Source organism: Erythrolamprus reginae, chromosome 8 (assembly GCF_031021105.1).
Source record: "Erythrolamprus reginae isolate rEryReg1 chromosome 8, rEryReg1.hap1, whole genome shotgun sequence".
Taxonomy (NCBI): Eukaryota; Metazoa; Chordata; class Lepidosauria; order Squamata; family Dipsadidae; genus Erythrolamprus; species Erythrolamprus reginae.
The window spans coordinates 7,266,859-7,284,599 of NC_091957.1; the positions used below are offsets into that span (position 1 = coordinate 7,266,859).

Below are 17,741 nucleotides of genomic sequence, written 5' to 3' on the forward strand. Positions count from 1 at the left end.
TTTTCTCCATCCACCTTTTCTATCCCATGCATGATTTTATACACTTCGATCCAGTCACCTCTTCAACACTGTTTTTCAAGGCTGAAGAAATCAAGGTGCTGCAACCTGGTTTCATAAGGGAGGTGCTCCATTCCCTTGATCATTCCTGTTGCCCTTTTTGGCATCTTTTCCATTATATCCTTCTTGATTTGCGGTGACCAGAACTGTTCACAGTACTCCAAATACCTCAATTCTTGACGACTGCCATTTCTTCCAAACGCTTCCCTTTTCCTAAAAGATTTTTCCCTCCTGTGGTTGATCTAGGAAACCTTTCCCCAACACCTTCTCTGAACTACCTTTGTCTATGTGGAAAGCAGCATTTTATTTCTGGAGGACTGCTGAGTTGCTATGGTTATGTCAGCAGGAGCCAAATGAAATTAACAGAAAGGTGATTATAAATCCAGCTATTTGTGTCCCGCTTCGTCCCAGGTGTCACTCCACCTTTGGTCTCCTACACATCTCTGCTCCAAACAGGTCTTCCAAATTTTGGTTCCCAGAGCTTCCCAAGGAACTATAAATACAGCCTTGGGAAGCCAGAGAAAGGCAGAGATGACATCTCCCCTAAATCCAGATGAAATTTAACCCACTGGAAATGAAGAAACATAAATAAAATTTGGTTTGGGTTTCTGTTCTCCCCCAGCTCTGCTTGAAGATGTGTTACTGACCAACTTGAACAATGGGGGCTATCTAACAAAATGAAATTCAATGGTGAAAAAAATGAGGTTCTACATTTAGGCAAGAAAAACAAAATGCACAAGCACAGTATATGTGATACATTGCTCAACAATACTAACTGTGAGAGGGATCTTGGAGTCCTAGTGGACAACCATTTAAATAAGAGCCAGCAGTGTGCAGTAGCTGCCGAAAAAGCCAACACAGTTCTAGGCTGCATTAATAGCGGGATAGAATCAAGATCACGTGAAGTGCTCATACCACTTTATAAGGTCTTGGTAAGGCCACACTTGGAATACTGCAGTCGGTTTTGGTTGCCACAATGCCAAAAGGGTGTTGAGATTCTAGAAAAAGTGCAGAGAAGAACGACAGAGGATTAGGGAACTGGAAGCTAAAACGGTTGCAAGGCCCTTATTGACCTCTTTGGAAACGTGAGGGGTCAACAGTGGATAGTCTAAGGGTAAAGTTTGGGGGGTTACGTGATGATACTACAGAGTCAGGTAGTGAGTTTCAGGCATTAACTACTCGGTTACTAAAGTCGTATTTCCTGCAGGCGAGTTTCGAGCAGTTTACTTTAAGTTTGTATCGGTTGTGTGCTCGTGCGTTGTTGTAGTTGAAGCTGAAGTAGTCGTTGACAGGAAGGATGTTGTAGCAGATGATTTTATGGGCTATGCATCGGTTGTGTTTCAGGTGACGTAGTTCTAAGTTTCCTGCTCATCAGACTCCTTGTGGAGTGGGCGGCATATAAATTATTATTATTATTTATTAGATTTGTATGCCGCCCCTCTCCGAAGATCAATCAATCAAACAAACAAATAATCTCTCTCTCTTCCTCTTCCACCCTCTCTTCCTCCTCTCTCCCCTGCTCATTATCCATCTTGACTGAATACAGTCAACTTATCCCCATTTCTAAGAGTTCTCAAAGGGGCGTGCATAAGCGCACCACTGTGCCTACCGTCCATGTCCTACTGTCCTATTGTCCCCTTTTATCCTTACTTTGTACTTATGTCATGTTTATACAAACTGGTACTATCCCATTGAGTCTGTCATCTGCACTTCTATAACTGTCTGGTTTAGTTCTGCAACCCAACAAGACTGACACAAACTTCAGAGGATAATCAGAACTGCAGAAAAAACAATTGCTGCCAACCTGCCTTCCATTGAGGACCTGTATACTGCACGAGTCAAAAATATTTACTGACCCCTCGCATCCTGGACATAAACTGTTTCAGCTCCTACCCTCAAAGCGTCGCTACAGAGCACTGCACACCAAGACAACTAGACACAAGAACAGTTTTTTTCCCGAAGGCCATCACTCTGCTAAACAAATAATTCCTTCAACACTGTCAAACTATTTACTAAGTCTGCACTACTATTACTACTAGTTGTTTCTCATCATTCCTATCATTCCTCCCACTTAGGGCTGTATGACTGTAACTTGTTGCTTGTGTCCTTAAGATTTTTTAAAATTAATATTGTTTCTTCATTGCTTATTTGACCCCTATGACAATCATTAAGTGTTGCACCTCATGATTCTTGACAAATGTATCTTTTTCTTTTATGTGCAGGAAGAGGGAGATTATGATCCCGTTATATAGAGCGTTGGTGAGACCACATTTGGAACACTGTGTTCAGTTCTGGAGACCTCACCTACAAAAAGATATTGACAAAATTGAACGGGTCCAAAGACGGGCTACAAGAATGGTGGAAGGTCTTAAACATAAAACGTATCAGGAAAGACTTAATGAACTCCATCTGTATAGTCTGGAGGACAGAAGGAAAAAGGGGGACATGATCAAAACATTTAAATATGTTAAAGGGTTAAATAAGGTCCAGGAGGGAAGTGTTTTTAATAGGAAAGTGAACACAAGAACAAGGGGACACAATCTGAAGTTAATTGGGGGAAAGATCAAAAGCAACGTGAGAAAATATTATTTTACTGAAAGAGTAGTAGATCCTTGGAACAAACTTCCAGCAGACGTGGTTGGTAAATCCACAGGAACTGAATTTAAACATGCCTGGGATAAACATATATCCATCTTAAGATAAAATAGAGAAAATAGTATAAGGGCAGACTAGATGGATCATGAAGTCTTTTTCTGTCGTCATTCTTTTATGTTTCTATGTTTCTATGTTGTTTTTATTAATATTGTTTCTTCATTGCTTATTTGGTTCCTGTGATAATCATTAAGTGTTGCACCTCATGATTCTTGACAAATGTATCTTTTTCTTTTATGTGCACTGAGAGCAACTGCACCAAAGACAAATTCCTTGTGTGTCCAATCACACTTGGCCAATAAAGAATTCTATTCTATTCTACATGTTTGACAAATAAATACATACAATAAATAAATCTTTTCCCCACTCTTTCGTCTACTTCTCCTCCTTCTTTCCCGCTCATTATTCATCTTCTCCTTCTCCCTTTCAGCTCATTATCTCTCCCCCCTCCCTTTCCCCTTCTCTGGCTTGCTCCAATGTTCTTCAAAACAGCCACGCTTGGAAACCGAACGCTGTGTGCCAAATCCTCCCTCCCTTCTCCCAGTATATAATCTGATTAGCAAGGCGATCACGCTTGGCTCTGGCTGTAAATAGGGTCATTTATTATAAGCCTTTCGCAGAGCTTGTGGCTGCCAACCAATCTTTACCTTTAAAACATTAGGGAGGGGGTTTGTGCAGCCCAAGAGTTTTGTGCTGTTTTGTGCTTTGTAAAACTTCAGCAGAAAATGACCTCTATGCCATGCTTTTTAGTCTTTAGTCATTCCGGAGCATCATTTGCAGATTTTTTTTTCCTTCTCCTGCAGCAGTTTGAGGCTGCTAGAATACTCTGCTTGCTTTTCACTTAACACAGCATTTACACAGCCATTAAAGTGTAAGTGAGGTTTATAGCTAAAGCATTTAGTGTCACTCCTGTTAATACAGCTCCAATCACAGTGGAAATTCACCAGAGTTTAGCAACTTCCTTCCTTCCCTTTTTTTTTTTTTGGCTGAGTATTCGGAGCTTTTGACGTTATTTTATTTTATTTTATTTATTTATTTATTTTGTCCAATACACAATGAGGGTTTTAGTGGGTATATATCTATATACACATAGCAAAATACATGATGAAGGTTATAGAGGAGATACTCAGTAAAATATATCTAAGAAATAATAGAAAAGAAGATATAGTAATAGAAAATATCAATGAAAGAATAGAAGAGATATAGGAATAGAAGAAAGTTAGAAGTGTTATCTTTTCCTGCATTTTTTATATTTTATCTTTTTAAATAGGTATACAATATTTTATAGATAAAGAAATTTAATTAATATGATTCACATAAAGAATACAGAGTTAAATTTAATAAAAATGCAATGTACACGTGTGATATTTTTGTATTGATCTGATAACAGTTAGGATTTTATATTTTTGTATTAGTTAGACTTCTACGACAAGAGGAGCAATGGTAGCTCCTTAAATGTTTAATGTTGTTTGTCTTTGTTTGTCTTTTTGAAAAACAATAAAAATATTTTTTTTAAAAAAAAGGAATAAAAGAAAGGTACAGGAGATATAGGAGAGCAATAGGACAGGGGACAGAAGGCACTCTAGTGCACTTGTACTCACCCCTTACTGACCTCTTAGGAATCTGGATAGGTCAACCGTGGATAATCTAAGGGTAAAGTGTTGGGGGTTTGGGGATGACACTATGGAGTCCGGTAATGAGTTCTCCGCTTCGACAACTCGGTTACTGAAGTCATATTTTTTACAGTCAAGTTTGGAGCGGTTAATATTAAGTTTAAATCTGTTGTGTGCTCTTGTGTTGTTGTGGTTGAAGCTGAAGTAGTCGCCGACAGGCAGGACGTTGCAGCATATGATCTTGTGGGCAATAATTAGATCTTGTTTAAGGCGTCTTAGTTCTAAACTTTCTAGGCCCAGGATTGAAAGTCTAGTTTCGTAGGGTATTCGTAGGGTATTATTGGGGGATAGATCACAAAGGATCAGCTTTAGATCAAGTGGGGATTTTTATGGGGGAAATGGAAAACAAAGAGGACAGTGCACAGTTCTGGTTACCGCACCTCAAGAAGGATATAATGGAACTGAATGAATCTCATAATAAAGACGACCACGAAAGCACAATGCGGCTGCTATGCCCGCAGTTATAATTGTTCAATATTTTAATAATTTTAATATTTAATAATAATAATAATAATAATAATAATAACAGAGTTAGAAACATAGAAACATAGAAGACTGATGGCAGAAAAAGACCTCATGATCCATCTAGTCTGCCCTTATACTATTTCCTATACTGTATTTTATCTTAGGTTGGAAGGGACTTGGAGGTCTTCTAGTCCAACCCCCTCTGCTTAGGCAGGAATGTTTGTTTGTATGGATGTTTAGTTTTATAATAAGGGTTTTTTAGTTGTTTTTAGTATTGGATTTACATGATGTTTTTTATTACTGTTGTTAGCCGCCCCGAGTCTACGGAGAGGGGCGGCATACAAACCCAATCAATCAATCAATCAATAAATAAATATTTCAGACAGACAGTTGTCCAATCTTTTCTTTTAAAAATATCTTTATTAATTATTAATAATTATTAATAATAATGTATTAGAATTGTATGCTGTCCCTCTCTGAAGACTCAGAGCGGCTATTAACATTAAAAAAACAAATACAAAACAACAAAATTCACAATAAGGGCATAGACAGAAATTAAAACAAAACATAACCTATACAAATGTATAACTAACTTAAACACTCCACAATTTATAAGTTTGCCAACCTACTTGTTGGCATTTCTGCTACAGCTTTCTAACTATTGTTTTCTATATTATTTACAAAAATATTGACAGTATTAATTTCACTTACATATATAAGTGAAATTAATACAGTACTGTCAATATATATGAATAACAGGGAGTAACAAGATTGCTGACGATAATAGATTTGACTATGTTATAGATGTTTAAGATTTTAAGGGGTTTTTTTGGTTGACACAATCGTACCATCCATTCCAGGTTTGATAAAATTCTGTGTTGTCTTTTTGTTCAATTTCCATTGCCATTTTGTTCATCTCTGCAATTTCATAAATTTTATTTATTAAATGTAATGTTGATGGGACATTGTTTGACTTCCATGTTTGCGCAAAGGCAATTCTGGCCGCTGTGATTATATGTATTATTAGGTATTAATCCTCTTTTGATATTTTTTGCCTAATAATTCCGAGCATGTATAATTCTGATTTCAGAGGAATTTGTAAATTGGTTATTTGTTCTAAATAATTTTTAATTTTACTCCAAAAATTTGGCCATTGGACAGGTCCACAATATATGGTAATATGTTCCAATTTTCTTTTGGCATTTCCAACATTTTGGTGATATATTTGGATACATCTTAGATAATCGATAATTGCGCTTGTGTCAATATAAGAGAATAGTTGTAGCTCAGGGTTGAACAGTGGAGTAATTTAATATAATATTTAATTTATATTTAATTTAAAATTTAATCTAAATTTTAGTTCAATTTAAAATTTAATCTAATTTAATTTAATTTAATTGACTTTTATGCTGCCCAATCCCAGTGGGACTCAGGGCGGCTTACAACAAAAATGGTTCATACAATAAACAAATCAAATAATAGTAATGATAGTGATAATGATAATATTAATGTAATAAATATGTGAAATGCAATAAAACATTTAAAAATAAATTTCTGTCTCTCATTTTATTTTTTATTCTATTTTTTAAAATATATGTGTGTTTGTGTGTGAAAGAGTGTATATGCATGCTTTGTTTTGTGGAACAAATCCAAACAATTCAACTTTTGTATTTGATTTCAATACATAAAACTTCCTTTTGGAAACAAACAATAAAACTCCTTCGGCGCAAGAAAATGCGCATGCGCAGTGAAACTTTTCAAGGCGTGAGGGAAGGGAGAAAAATGAGAAGCGAGATACGTGACGGCGAAACCATAGAGTTAGACGACGGGGTGGAAAGGAAAACTAGAACGAGACCTTGACTCCATTTGAAAGGCTTCTCCCGGTCTTGAAAAAGCCAAAGGGAAAGATACGTGTACTTACTGGGGCTCCTTCTCACGTGAGGAGGGTAGTTCCTCCCGCTCTAGAGCGGCGCCCTCCAAAGGCACTTCCGCTTTATCCACCAATGAAACAACGGGATGACCGGAAAGGGCGGGATTTTGGCGCGGCAAAGCGTCCTTTTTTTGGAGTTCTCCCTCGGGGCCGCCGGGTAACATTTCTTGACAGGATTACCGCCGTCATGGCCAGCCAGTCTCAGGGCATCCAGCAGCTGCTTCAGGCCGAGAAACGCGCCGCCGAGAAGGTGGCCGAGGCCCGCAAGCGTGAGTGGCCGTCCTGGCTGCGAAGGGAGGAAGCGGGGCCCGTTCTAAGGGGGCTGGGACTACAACTCCTATCGTCCACAGCCCTTGAGGGAGGGGTGGGTGGGGGATCTAAAGCCTTGCTAGCCCTCAGAACAGTAGTCCCGAAGGGATTGGGACCCATGTCTACTCCCCAGCCCTTAGGGAAGGAGGCACTACATACCCCATCATCCTGCCACCCATAACCTCTCCACCTGTTTCATCCATTGGAAGAATTTTGTTCCAATTCTCTTCATGGTGCTGCTGTTTTGGGGTTGGGGGTTGGTTGGACTACACCTCCCATTGTCCCCACCCCATAGGGGAGAGGGTTGGTCTACAACTTTCTGGCCCAGATTGAAAGGGAGTGGTACTACGCCTCCCATTGCCCACAGCCCTTAAGGGAGGGGTGGGTATGTGACCTAAATCATTTCTAGCCCTGCGAGCAGTGGTCCTGAAGGGATCAGGGCCCGTGTCTAATCCCCAACCATTAGGGAAAGAAAGACTCCAGGGACACTTCATAACCCATCATCCTGTCACCCATAACTTCCCCGGCTGTTTCATACATTTTGATCCAATTCTCTTTCATGGTGCTGGTCTTTTAGGGTTGGGGATTAGTTGGACTACACCATCCATCATCCCCATCCCATAGGGTTGGGGAAGGTTGGTCTACAGTCTTTGCAGCCCAGATTGCAGGGGAGTGGGACTGCACCTCCCATCGCCCTCAGACCTTAAGGGAGGGGTGGGTGGGTGACTTAAAACCTTTGTAGCCCTGTGACCAGTAGTCTAATCCCCAGCCATTGGAGAAGGTGAGACTCCCAGGACCCTACATATCCCATCATCCTGCATGGGAACGGCCACCCAAAACCTCCCCGCCTGTTTCATCCATTGCAAGAATGTTGTTCCAATTTTCTGCATGGTGCTGATCTTTTGGAGTTGAAGTTGGTTGGACTACACCTCCCATCGCCCCCATCCTATAGGGGAGAGGGTTGGTCTACTGTCTTTCTGGCCCAGATTGCAGGGGAGTGAGACTATACCTCCCATCGCCCTCAGCCCTAAAGGAAGAGGGTGTGTGACCTAAAGCCTGCTTGTATGGGAGCGGTTGTCCCCAGGGATTGGGTCCTACATGTCATCATCCCCCACCAGTTCTTAAGAAAGGGAAGGCCTAGAGCCACCACATATCCCATAATCCTGCATGGGAAGGGCTGCCCATAGCCTCCCCAAAAACCTTACACTGTCTGCTTCATCCATTCAGAGTTTTGTGGGGTTTTTGTCTCATTTCCTTTGCGTGAAGGTGGGGGTGGGTGGGTGGGTGGGTATATTTGGACTATACCCCCCATTCTCCCCAGCATATAGGACCCCATGGGTTACTTTAAAATAAACTGGATCTAAATATGGGGCTGTATGGATGGATTCATGCCTTTTCCTTGCCAGCTTTTTACCGATCTGGGTTTTTTAATTGGGTTATTGCATTTTTGTATTGATTTGCTTGTTTGGCTCATCAGTTGTGTTATTTACTGGCTTTTAATTAGGGGAGCTGCCCTGCACAAACCTCAACTCTACAAACTGAATCAATGAAGGAATTGATAGCAATTTTGGGAATGGAGCAAATGCTATGATTTATTGATTTTTTTGAGAGGATACAAATAAATGGAGGGATGATAGAAGGGATTTACCTTAAATTGCCTATTTTTATATAGGGAAAAACAGGCAAGAGGTGGGTGGGTGGGATAGAGACGCGGTGGCACAGTATTTAGACTGCAGGCTACTTCTGCTGATCACCGGCTACCAGCATTTTGGCAGATCAAAGCTTCCCAAGCTTCAGCCTTCTGTCTGTCCGGGGTGGGTAAAATGAGGAGCCAGATTGTTGGGGGCAAGAGGCTGACTATCAACCACTGTAAAGCATTCTGAAGCGATATATAAGTCTAAATAGCTATTGACTCATCTGGAGGCTGCCTGTTTAGTTCATGTTTTTATTTTATTTATTCATTTATTAGATTTGTATGCCGCCCCTCTCCGTAGACTCGGGGCGGCTAACAACAATAATAAAACAGCATATGACAAATCTAATATTAAAATAACTAAAAAACCCTTATTAAAAATCAAACATACACACAAACATACCATGTATAAATTGTATAGGCCTGGGGGGAAAGGAATATCTCAATTCCCCCAGGCCTGACGACAGAGGTGGGTTTTAAGGAGCTTACGAAAGGCGAGGAGGGTGGGGGCAATTCTGATCTCTGGGGGGAGCTGGTTCCAGAGGGTCGGGGCCGCCACAGAGAAGGCTCTTCCCCTGGGTCCTGTCAAATGACATTGTTTAGTCGATGGGACCCGGAGAAGGCCAATTCTGTGGGACTGAACCGGTCGCTGGGATTTGTGCGGCAGAAGGCGGTCCTGGAGATATTCTGGTCCGATGCCATAAAGGGCTTCAGAGGTCATAACCAAACCTTTGAATTGTGACCGGAAACTGATCGGCAACCAATGCAGACTGCGGAGTGTTGGTGTAACATGGGCATATTTATGGAAGCCCATGATTGCTCTCGCAGCTGCATTCTGCACGATCTGAAGTTTCTGAACATTTTTCAAAGCTAGCCCCATGTAAAGAGCATTACAGTAATCGAGCCTCGAGGTGATGAGGGCATGAGTGACTGTGAGCAGTGACTCCCGGTCCAAATAGGGTCGCAACTGGTGCACCAGGCGAACCTGGGCAAATGCCCCCCTTGCCACAGCCGAAAGATGTTTATCTAATGTGAGCTGTGGATCGAGGAGGACGCCCAAGTTGCTAACCATCTCAAGGTCCATGAATCTGGACAGATAATCAAAAACAACGTACAGTATACAAAATTATACCCTTTCATTAAAAATAAAATTATAGGTAACATAAAGAGAAGCAAGCCTACCACATAACTAATAATCCTCCCACTGGGGATAATTGGTGTGATGATGATTATCTTTCTGGTAAGTTTGCTTGAGGATAACCAAGAAAAATGCTCACTAAAGTGTCCCCTTCATTTCTCATTATTCCAGGTTTTAATTACCCTGTTGGAAAAGTTTTAAGAACCGCTTTAATTGCAGAAATTTCCCTGATGTGATTTTTTTCTGCAACCTTAACCTGCCTGTGTAGTTTTTCCTTCAAAGGTCAGACTGCAAACTCCTTAATGCTTGTTGAAGAGGAAAGGTTACTATGATATATGAAATATTTTGATCAAAACCTAATCTTTGAAACATCTCCCCAACCTATTTCCTAACAGAGATCTTGTTTTGCATTATTCATTATTAAGGGAGGCTTCGATCCAAGGAAAGGAGACAAATTGGGAGTCGGGGAGACATCCGAGAATAATTTTTGAATTTGGTTGCATAACTTATTTGTGTAAAACCACTTTTAGTTTGCAGACTTCCTGTGGTCTGCATAATGTCAGTGGCATACTGATGGTCCCCCGATATCTACCGTGCATCAGTTTAACTAGATTAAAACTGAATTGTGAAGGTTATGGAGTGTTGGTGTATTTTTAAGTACCTTGCTGGGATATCTCTGCTGGGAATTCAGCTTAACTGAAAGTGCTGGTTTTTAAATTGTATTTTGAGTCTTCATGTTTCCATGAATTTTTAATATCGCGGTCTCTGGAACCTTCACCTGGCATAACTTCAAGAAAGAATAGGATAGAGTTCTTTATTGGCCAAATGTGATTGGACACACAAGGAATTTGTCTTTGGTGAAGATTAAGGAACTTAGTCTGGCCAAGAACAAAGGAGACATAACATGTGCTGGAAATTTTGCATTGCTAGGAAAATAATTCTGACTAATGTCGGTGTTTTTAAGCCTCTAGTTAAGTCAATTCTGAATGTTCAACAACTGGATTGTGTCCATGTGTTAGGCTTGGTGTTTCCAGGTCTGTGGACTAACCTTTTGGGAAAAGATGGACTTCAATATTAAAATTAGAATTCTTTATTGGGCCAAGTGTGATTGGACACACAAGGAATTTGTCTGCGGTGCAGAAGCTTTCAGTGTACATACAAACAATAAGTGACAAATTGTCTTTTCTTTTTTAAAAAAACAACTTTACCGTTAAAAATCTTATATCATTATAGTCATTGTAAAGAAACTATGCATCATAAATCATAAGATGCAAGACTTAGTGATAGTCATAGGATACTAAATCAGCAATCAACACCAATCACTAGGATACTAAGTAAACAATAATAAATCCTTTTTTAAACTTCGAACAGTCAGTATACAAACCATTGTAAGTTAAAGATTACCTCTACAAGGGAAACAGTGTACATAAAAGAAAAGATAAATTTGTCAAGAATCAGGAGATACAACCCTTAATGATAGTCCGGGTACATAGAAGCAATCAAATAATGTTAGGTACCAGCCCATATAAATAGAAACATAGAAACATAGAAGACTGACGGCAGAAAAAGACCTCAAGGTCCATCTAGTCTGCCCTTGTACTATTTCCTGTATTTTATCTTACAATGGATATATGTTTATCCCAGGCATGTTTAAATTCAGTTACTGTGGATTTACCGACCACGTCTGCTGGAAGTTTGTTCCAAGGATCTACTACTCTTTCAGTGAAATAATATTTTCTCACGTTGCTTTTGATCTTTCCCCCAACTAACTTCAGATTGTGTCCCCTTGTTCTTGTGTTCACTTTCCTATAAAAAACACTTCCCTCCTAAATCTTATTTAACCCTTTAACATGTTTAAATGTTTCAATCATGTCCCCCCCTTTCCCTTCTGTCCTCCAGACTATACAGATTGAGTTCGTTAAGTCTTTCCTGATACGTTTTATGCTTAAGACCTTCCACGATTCTTGTAGCCTGCCTTTGGACCCGTTCAATTTTGTCAATATCTTTTTGTAGGTGAACTGAACACAGTATTCCAAATGTGGTCTCACCAGCGCTCTATATAAGGGGATCCATCCCTCTTCCTGCTTGTTATACATCTAGCTATGCAGCCAAGCATCCTACTTGCTTTTCCTACTGCCCGACCACACTGCTCACCATGTGGTCGGGCAGTAATTGCAAGAATACAAACCACACAGTCGTATAGTCATTTGTGGGAGGAGATGGGTGAAGGAAAGGAGATAGGTGAAAGAAAGCGAGCTGGATTGAACAAAGAAGTGGCCAGGGATATTTTTTTACGCTTCATTTTTTGGGGGTTGTTTTTATGTTCCTTCGTTAGAGAACTACTCGTAATGATTTCAGCCTGGGTGACTTTCAGGATGCATGACGTTACTGCCTGAAATTAATCTCGGAAAAGCCTCTTTTCTGTTTTGCCCTCTGAACCTTTCGCTTTTGTTTCAAACCCAGGGAAGAATCGGCGACTGAAGCAGGCCAAGGAAGAAGCTCAGGCCGAAATCGAACAGTATCGCTTGCAGAGAGAGAAAGATTTCAAAGCCAAAGAAGCGGCTGTGGGTTAAATTCTATGCTGGCTAATCTCTCTGTCTTCCTGTCTGTTTCTGTATTAGAATGGAAATTCAGATGGAGATTCTTTGTAGTGACTTCACACACACACACGCACACACACACACACACACACACACACCCTCCCTTGCCCCTTTGAGGCTCAGCCCTTCTCTTTTGCTAATACACGTAATCCTCAACTTACAACAATTCATTTAGTGGCCGTCCAAAGTTATGATGGCACTGAAAAATGTGACTTATGGACAGTTAGAAACATAGAAGTCTGACGGCAGAAAAAGACCTCATGGTCCATCTAGTCTGCCCTTATACTATTTTCTGTATTTTATCTTAGGATGGTTATATGTTTATCCCAGGCATGTTTAAATTCAGTTACTGTGGATTTATCTACCACGTCTGCTGGAAGTTTGTTCCAAGGATCTACTACTCTTTCAGTAAAATAATATTTTCTCATGTTGCTTTTGATCTTTCCCCCAACTAACTTCAGTTTTCATTGTTATGATCCCCATTATCACGCGTTCAGCTTTTAGACACTTGGCAACTGGTTCATATTTACACCAGTTGCAGTGCCCTGGAGTCCCTTTTGCAGCTTTCTGACAAGCAGAGCCACGTTTAATAACCATGTTATGTAACGCGCCAACTGCAGCAATTCCCTTAACAACTGCAGCAAGAAAAGTCGTGAGAAGTGTGTGTAAAACTCACTTGACAAGTGTCTCATTTAACAACAGAAGTGTTGGGCACCGTTCTGGCTGCAAGTCAAGGGCTGCCTGTAATTTTCCTGTTTTGGGTTTCGCCCACAAACCATCTAAATTCAGTCTAGGACTTTCAGCATTAGAAACATAGAAGATTGACAGTTGAATTAATTAGAGCAAGTTTCTAGGTCTGTTCACACATGTGGAATATCAATCCTGCCCATCCATCGAGGGTCAAAAGATGGCCTGTCCAAACCTCCAATCCACCACCAACCAAGATCAACCAACTTTAAACCACATTCTCCAAACCAACAACACCCAAATCTATCCTAACATTCAATCCTCCTCAGTTCTCGTGTCATAAAAGGGGACATGGAGTCACGCGATAGAAACATAGAAGATTGACGGCAGAAAAAAGACCTCACGGTCCATCTAGTCTGCCCTTATACTCTTTCCTGTATTTTATCTTAGGATGGATATATGTTTATCCCAGGCATGTTTAAATTCAGTTCCTATGGATTTACTAACCACATCTGCTGGAAGTTTGTTCCAAGTATCTCCTCCTCTTTCAGTCAAATAATATTTTCTCACATTGCTTCCGACCTTTCCCCCAACTAACCTTAGATTGTGCCCCCTTGTTCTTGTGTTCACTTTCCTATTAAAAACACTTCTGAACCTTATTTAAGCATTTAACATATTTAAATGTTTCGATCATGTCCCCCCTTTCCCTTCTGTCCCCCAGACTATATAGATGGAGTTCATGAAGTCTTTCCTGATATGTTTTATGCTTAAGACCTTCCACCACTTTTGTAGCCCGTCTTTGGATCTGTTCAATTAGTTTGGGTAACTGTGAAAGTATAATCATCACATGATTGTGGGTTGTTTAAAAAAAGAAACAAAAACTTGTTTCTTTTTTTAATCATCCCATGATTGTGGGTTGTTTAAAAAAAGAAACAAAAACTTGCCCCCCCCCTTCCGTGCTTGCTTAAACACTGCTAGACTGTGTCACATGGAAGCAGTGAAGGTTCTTTGAAATGCAGAACTTAACTGGATGAGTTTATTTTAAATGGTTGCCTTCGGGGTTTTTTCTTCAGTAGAATAGAATATAGTTCCTTATTCGCCAAGTTGGATTGGACACAAAGGGAATTTGTCTTTGGTGCATATGCTCTCAGTGTATATAAAAGAATCATAAGACACAACACTTAATGATAGTTGTAGGACACTAATAAGCAATCAAATCATACTAGGAAACAGGAAACAGTAAAAACAATATAGGTTGTAAAGATACAAGCATCGTGGATATAGCCATGAGTGGGAAAAGATAGGTACTAGTAAGGATGAAAAGAAGAATAGTAATACAGTCTTAGTATGTTTCTATGTTAATTTGGCAGTACTGTGGGAATTAGCTGTTTAGCATTTGGGGGAAAACTCTCCTTGTATCTAGTTCTGGTGTGCAGAGACTTATAGCGACATTTTTTTTTAAAGAAATAAAGTTTATTAAATAACAAGGGGTAAATTGGGAGGAAAGAAGGGGGTACATAAAATCAAAAGGGTAGGGGTATTTGTTACGTGATATTACATTTCAAAGTGTATATCTTACATTGTAACAAAAATTCACTGTTTTGATCGTTAGTATTTGTATCTTATTACTATTAATAATCCATTTATATATTTTATCATGTTAATTGAAACCTATAAGAATAATAAATGATAGTAAACAGAGTAAAAACAGTATTTTGTAGAAAGGAAAATAGGAGAGTAATATTAAGGTTGTATAAAATAATTAGGAAAGAAGTATAAATAATAAAGAGGTTAAATAAATAAGGGAGGGGGGAGGGGGGAAATCTTCCTGGATAGCAGAAATTATCAGGAAATACGACAAGGTATATTGATATATTAGTGGGTGTATAAGTAGTACATCAAAAAAAAAGGAAAAAGAAAATATATATCTAAGTAGTAAATGTTAAAAAAGAAAAAGGTATAGCTTAATTAATATAAAGTAAGATGGATAATATAATATAGCGACATTTTGAGAGTAGAAATTGAAACAATTTATATCCAGGATGTGAGGGGTCTGTAGATATTTTCACCGCCCTCTTTTTGACTGGTGCAGTATACAGGTCCTCCATGGAAGGCAGGTTGTTTTTTTGCAGTTCTAATTAGTCTGAGTCTGTCTTGCTTGGTTGCAGAGCCAAACCAGACAGTTACGGAGGTGCAGATGACAGACTCAATAATTCCTCTTGTAGAACTGAACCAGCAGCTCTTTGGGCAGTTTTGAGCTTCCCGAGTTGGTGCAGGAAGAACATTCTATGTTGTGCTTTTTTGATGATGTTTTTGATGTTAGGTGATCATTTTAAGTCTTGAAATGTGATAGAAGCTTGAAGGTCTCTACTGTTGATACTGTGATGTCTAGTATTGTAAGAGGTGGTAGAATGGGAGGGTTTCTCCTAAAATCTATCACCATTTCTACAGTTTCGAGTGTGTCCTGTTCCAGATAGTTCCATTGCACCACAAGGCTAGTTGTTCAATTGATTCATTGTCGTCTCGAATGAGACCAATCCCTGTTGTATCCTTTATCGCAGGCGCTTGGCTCTCACGGCAGTTCTGCCACTGAGGTGGCACAGGGGACCGAGGAGAAGATGGCCGTTCTTCAGGAGAACTTCCAAAAGAACCGGGAGCAAGTGATGGACAGCTTGCTGAATTTGATCTTTGACATCAAGCCTCAAATCCATTCGAACTATCGGATCAACGGATAGGCGCATCTTTCGTCCTTCGGGAAACATTCAGCAATACCAGCTCTAGCTGCACCCCCTTTTTTATAAAGGTCCATAACTTAATTCCCAAAGAGGTGTAGATTATCTCTTTCTCTTTTCTCTCCCATTTTTCATAAGAGGTTTCTTTGTCGTCCCTCTTTTTGTAGCACTTTTGAAGTTTCTATGTAGGCTGGTTCTTTGTCCCCAAAGTGCATTATATCATAGATGTGTAGCGTAGAAGATTGATGTTGGATAAATCATACTGAGTATTAAAGGATCGCTTTAAGCCGAAGAAGTATTTAAAAGTCAGTAAATCTAAGTGCCAGGCTACTTCTCTTGTATCCTTAAATTGCAAACTGTATGACTTGGGTGCTCTGATACAAATAAAATCTGTCCCTTGTCTTCTTCACTCAGAGTTCAAAACAACACAAAACCCCAGAAATTTTGTTTGCAGAATGAATAGTGTTTGGATTGTATCTGAAAATGCTTTAATGTTATTTAAATAATAACTCTCTTCTCCTGTTGAACTTGAACAAGGCATTGCTGTCAAGGTACTTGAAGAAAAAGTAAACATCTGATCTAACTTGTAAAGAAATTAAAACCTTTTTTCTCTCCTTTTCCTGTTGCTCGGAAACTTTGATTTGTGAAATACGTTGCTGAATCGAGCAGGGTTTGAGGCCTGTTTAGTTCTGAAGCGGCAGTAGCAAAGAAGCTCTTGATAAAATGTTTGGAAGCAACATTGGGTATAAGAATAGAGCAGAGATAGATAAATAGGGTGGATGGATGGATAGATGATAGGTACAGATGATATGGGCGGGGTTGGGTAGGTAAGTAGGTGGGGTAGATAGATAGATAGATAGATAGATACATAGATAGATACATAGATAGATACATAGATAGATAGATACATAGATACATACATAGATACATAGATAGATAGATAGATAGATAGATAGATACATAGATAGATACATAGATAGATACATAGATAGATACATAGATAGATACATAGATAGATACATAGATAGATACATAGATAGATAGATACATAGATAGATACATAGATAGATACATAGATAGATACATAGATAGATACATAGATAGATACATAGATTGATAGATAGATAGATAGATAGATACATAGATAGATAGATAGATACATAGATAGATACATAGATAGAGACATAGATACATAGATAGATACATAGATTGATAGATAGATAGATAGATAGATAGATAGATACATAGATAGATACATAGATTGATAGATAGATAGATAGATAGATAGATACATAGATAGATAGATAGATACATAGATAGAGACATAGATAGAGACATAGATACATAGATAGATACATAGATAGATAGATAGATAGATAGATAGATAGATACATAGATAGATAGAGAGAGATAGATAGATAGATAGATAGATACATAGATACATAGATAGATAGATAGATAGATAGATACATAGATAGATACATAGATAGATACATAGATAGATACATAGATAGATACATAGATAGATACATAGATAAATACATAGATAGATACATAGATAGATAGATAGATACATAGATAGATACATAGATAGATACATAGATAGATACATAGATAGATACATAGATTGATAGATAGATAGATAGATAGATAGATAGATAGATACATAGATAGATAGATAGATAGATAGATACATAGATAGATACATAGATAGAGACATAGATACATAGATAGATACATAGATTGATAGATAGATAGATAGATAGATAGATAGATAGATACATAGATAGATAGATACATAGATA

General features: G+C 38.9%; 1 protein-coding gene across 1 annotated transcript; it reads left to right on the forward strand.

Annotated features, from left to right (window-relative positions):
- The first annotated feature begins 6,874 nt into the window (after window positions 1-6,874).
- Window positions 6,875-16,554, forward strand: ATP6V1G1 (ATPase H+ transporting V1 subunit G1). The gene is made up of 3 exons (XM_070758719.1): window positions 6,875-7,046; window positions 12,381-12,481; window positions 15,766-16,554. The coding sequence occupies exons 1-3, from the start codon at window positions 6,965-6,967 to the stop codon at window positions 15,937-15,939; spliced, it is 357 nt and encodes a 118-aa protein (XP_070614820.1). The 5' UTR covers window positions 6,875-6,964; the 3' UTR covers window positions 15,940-16,554.
- The last annotated feature ends 1,187 nt before the right edge of the window (window positions 16,555-17,741 follow it).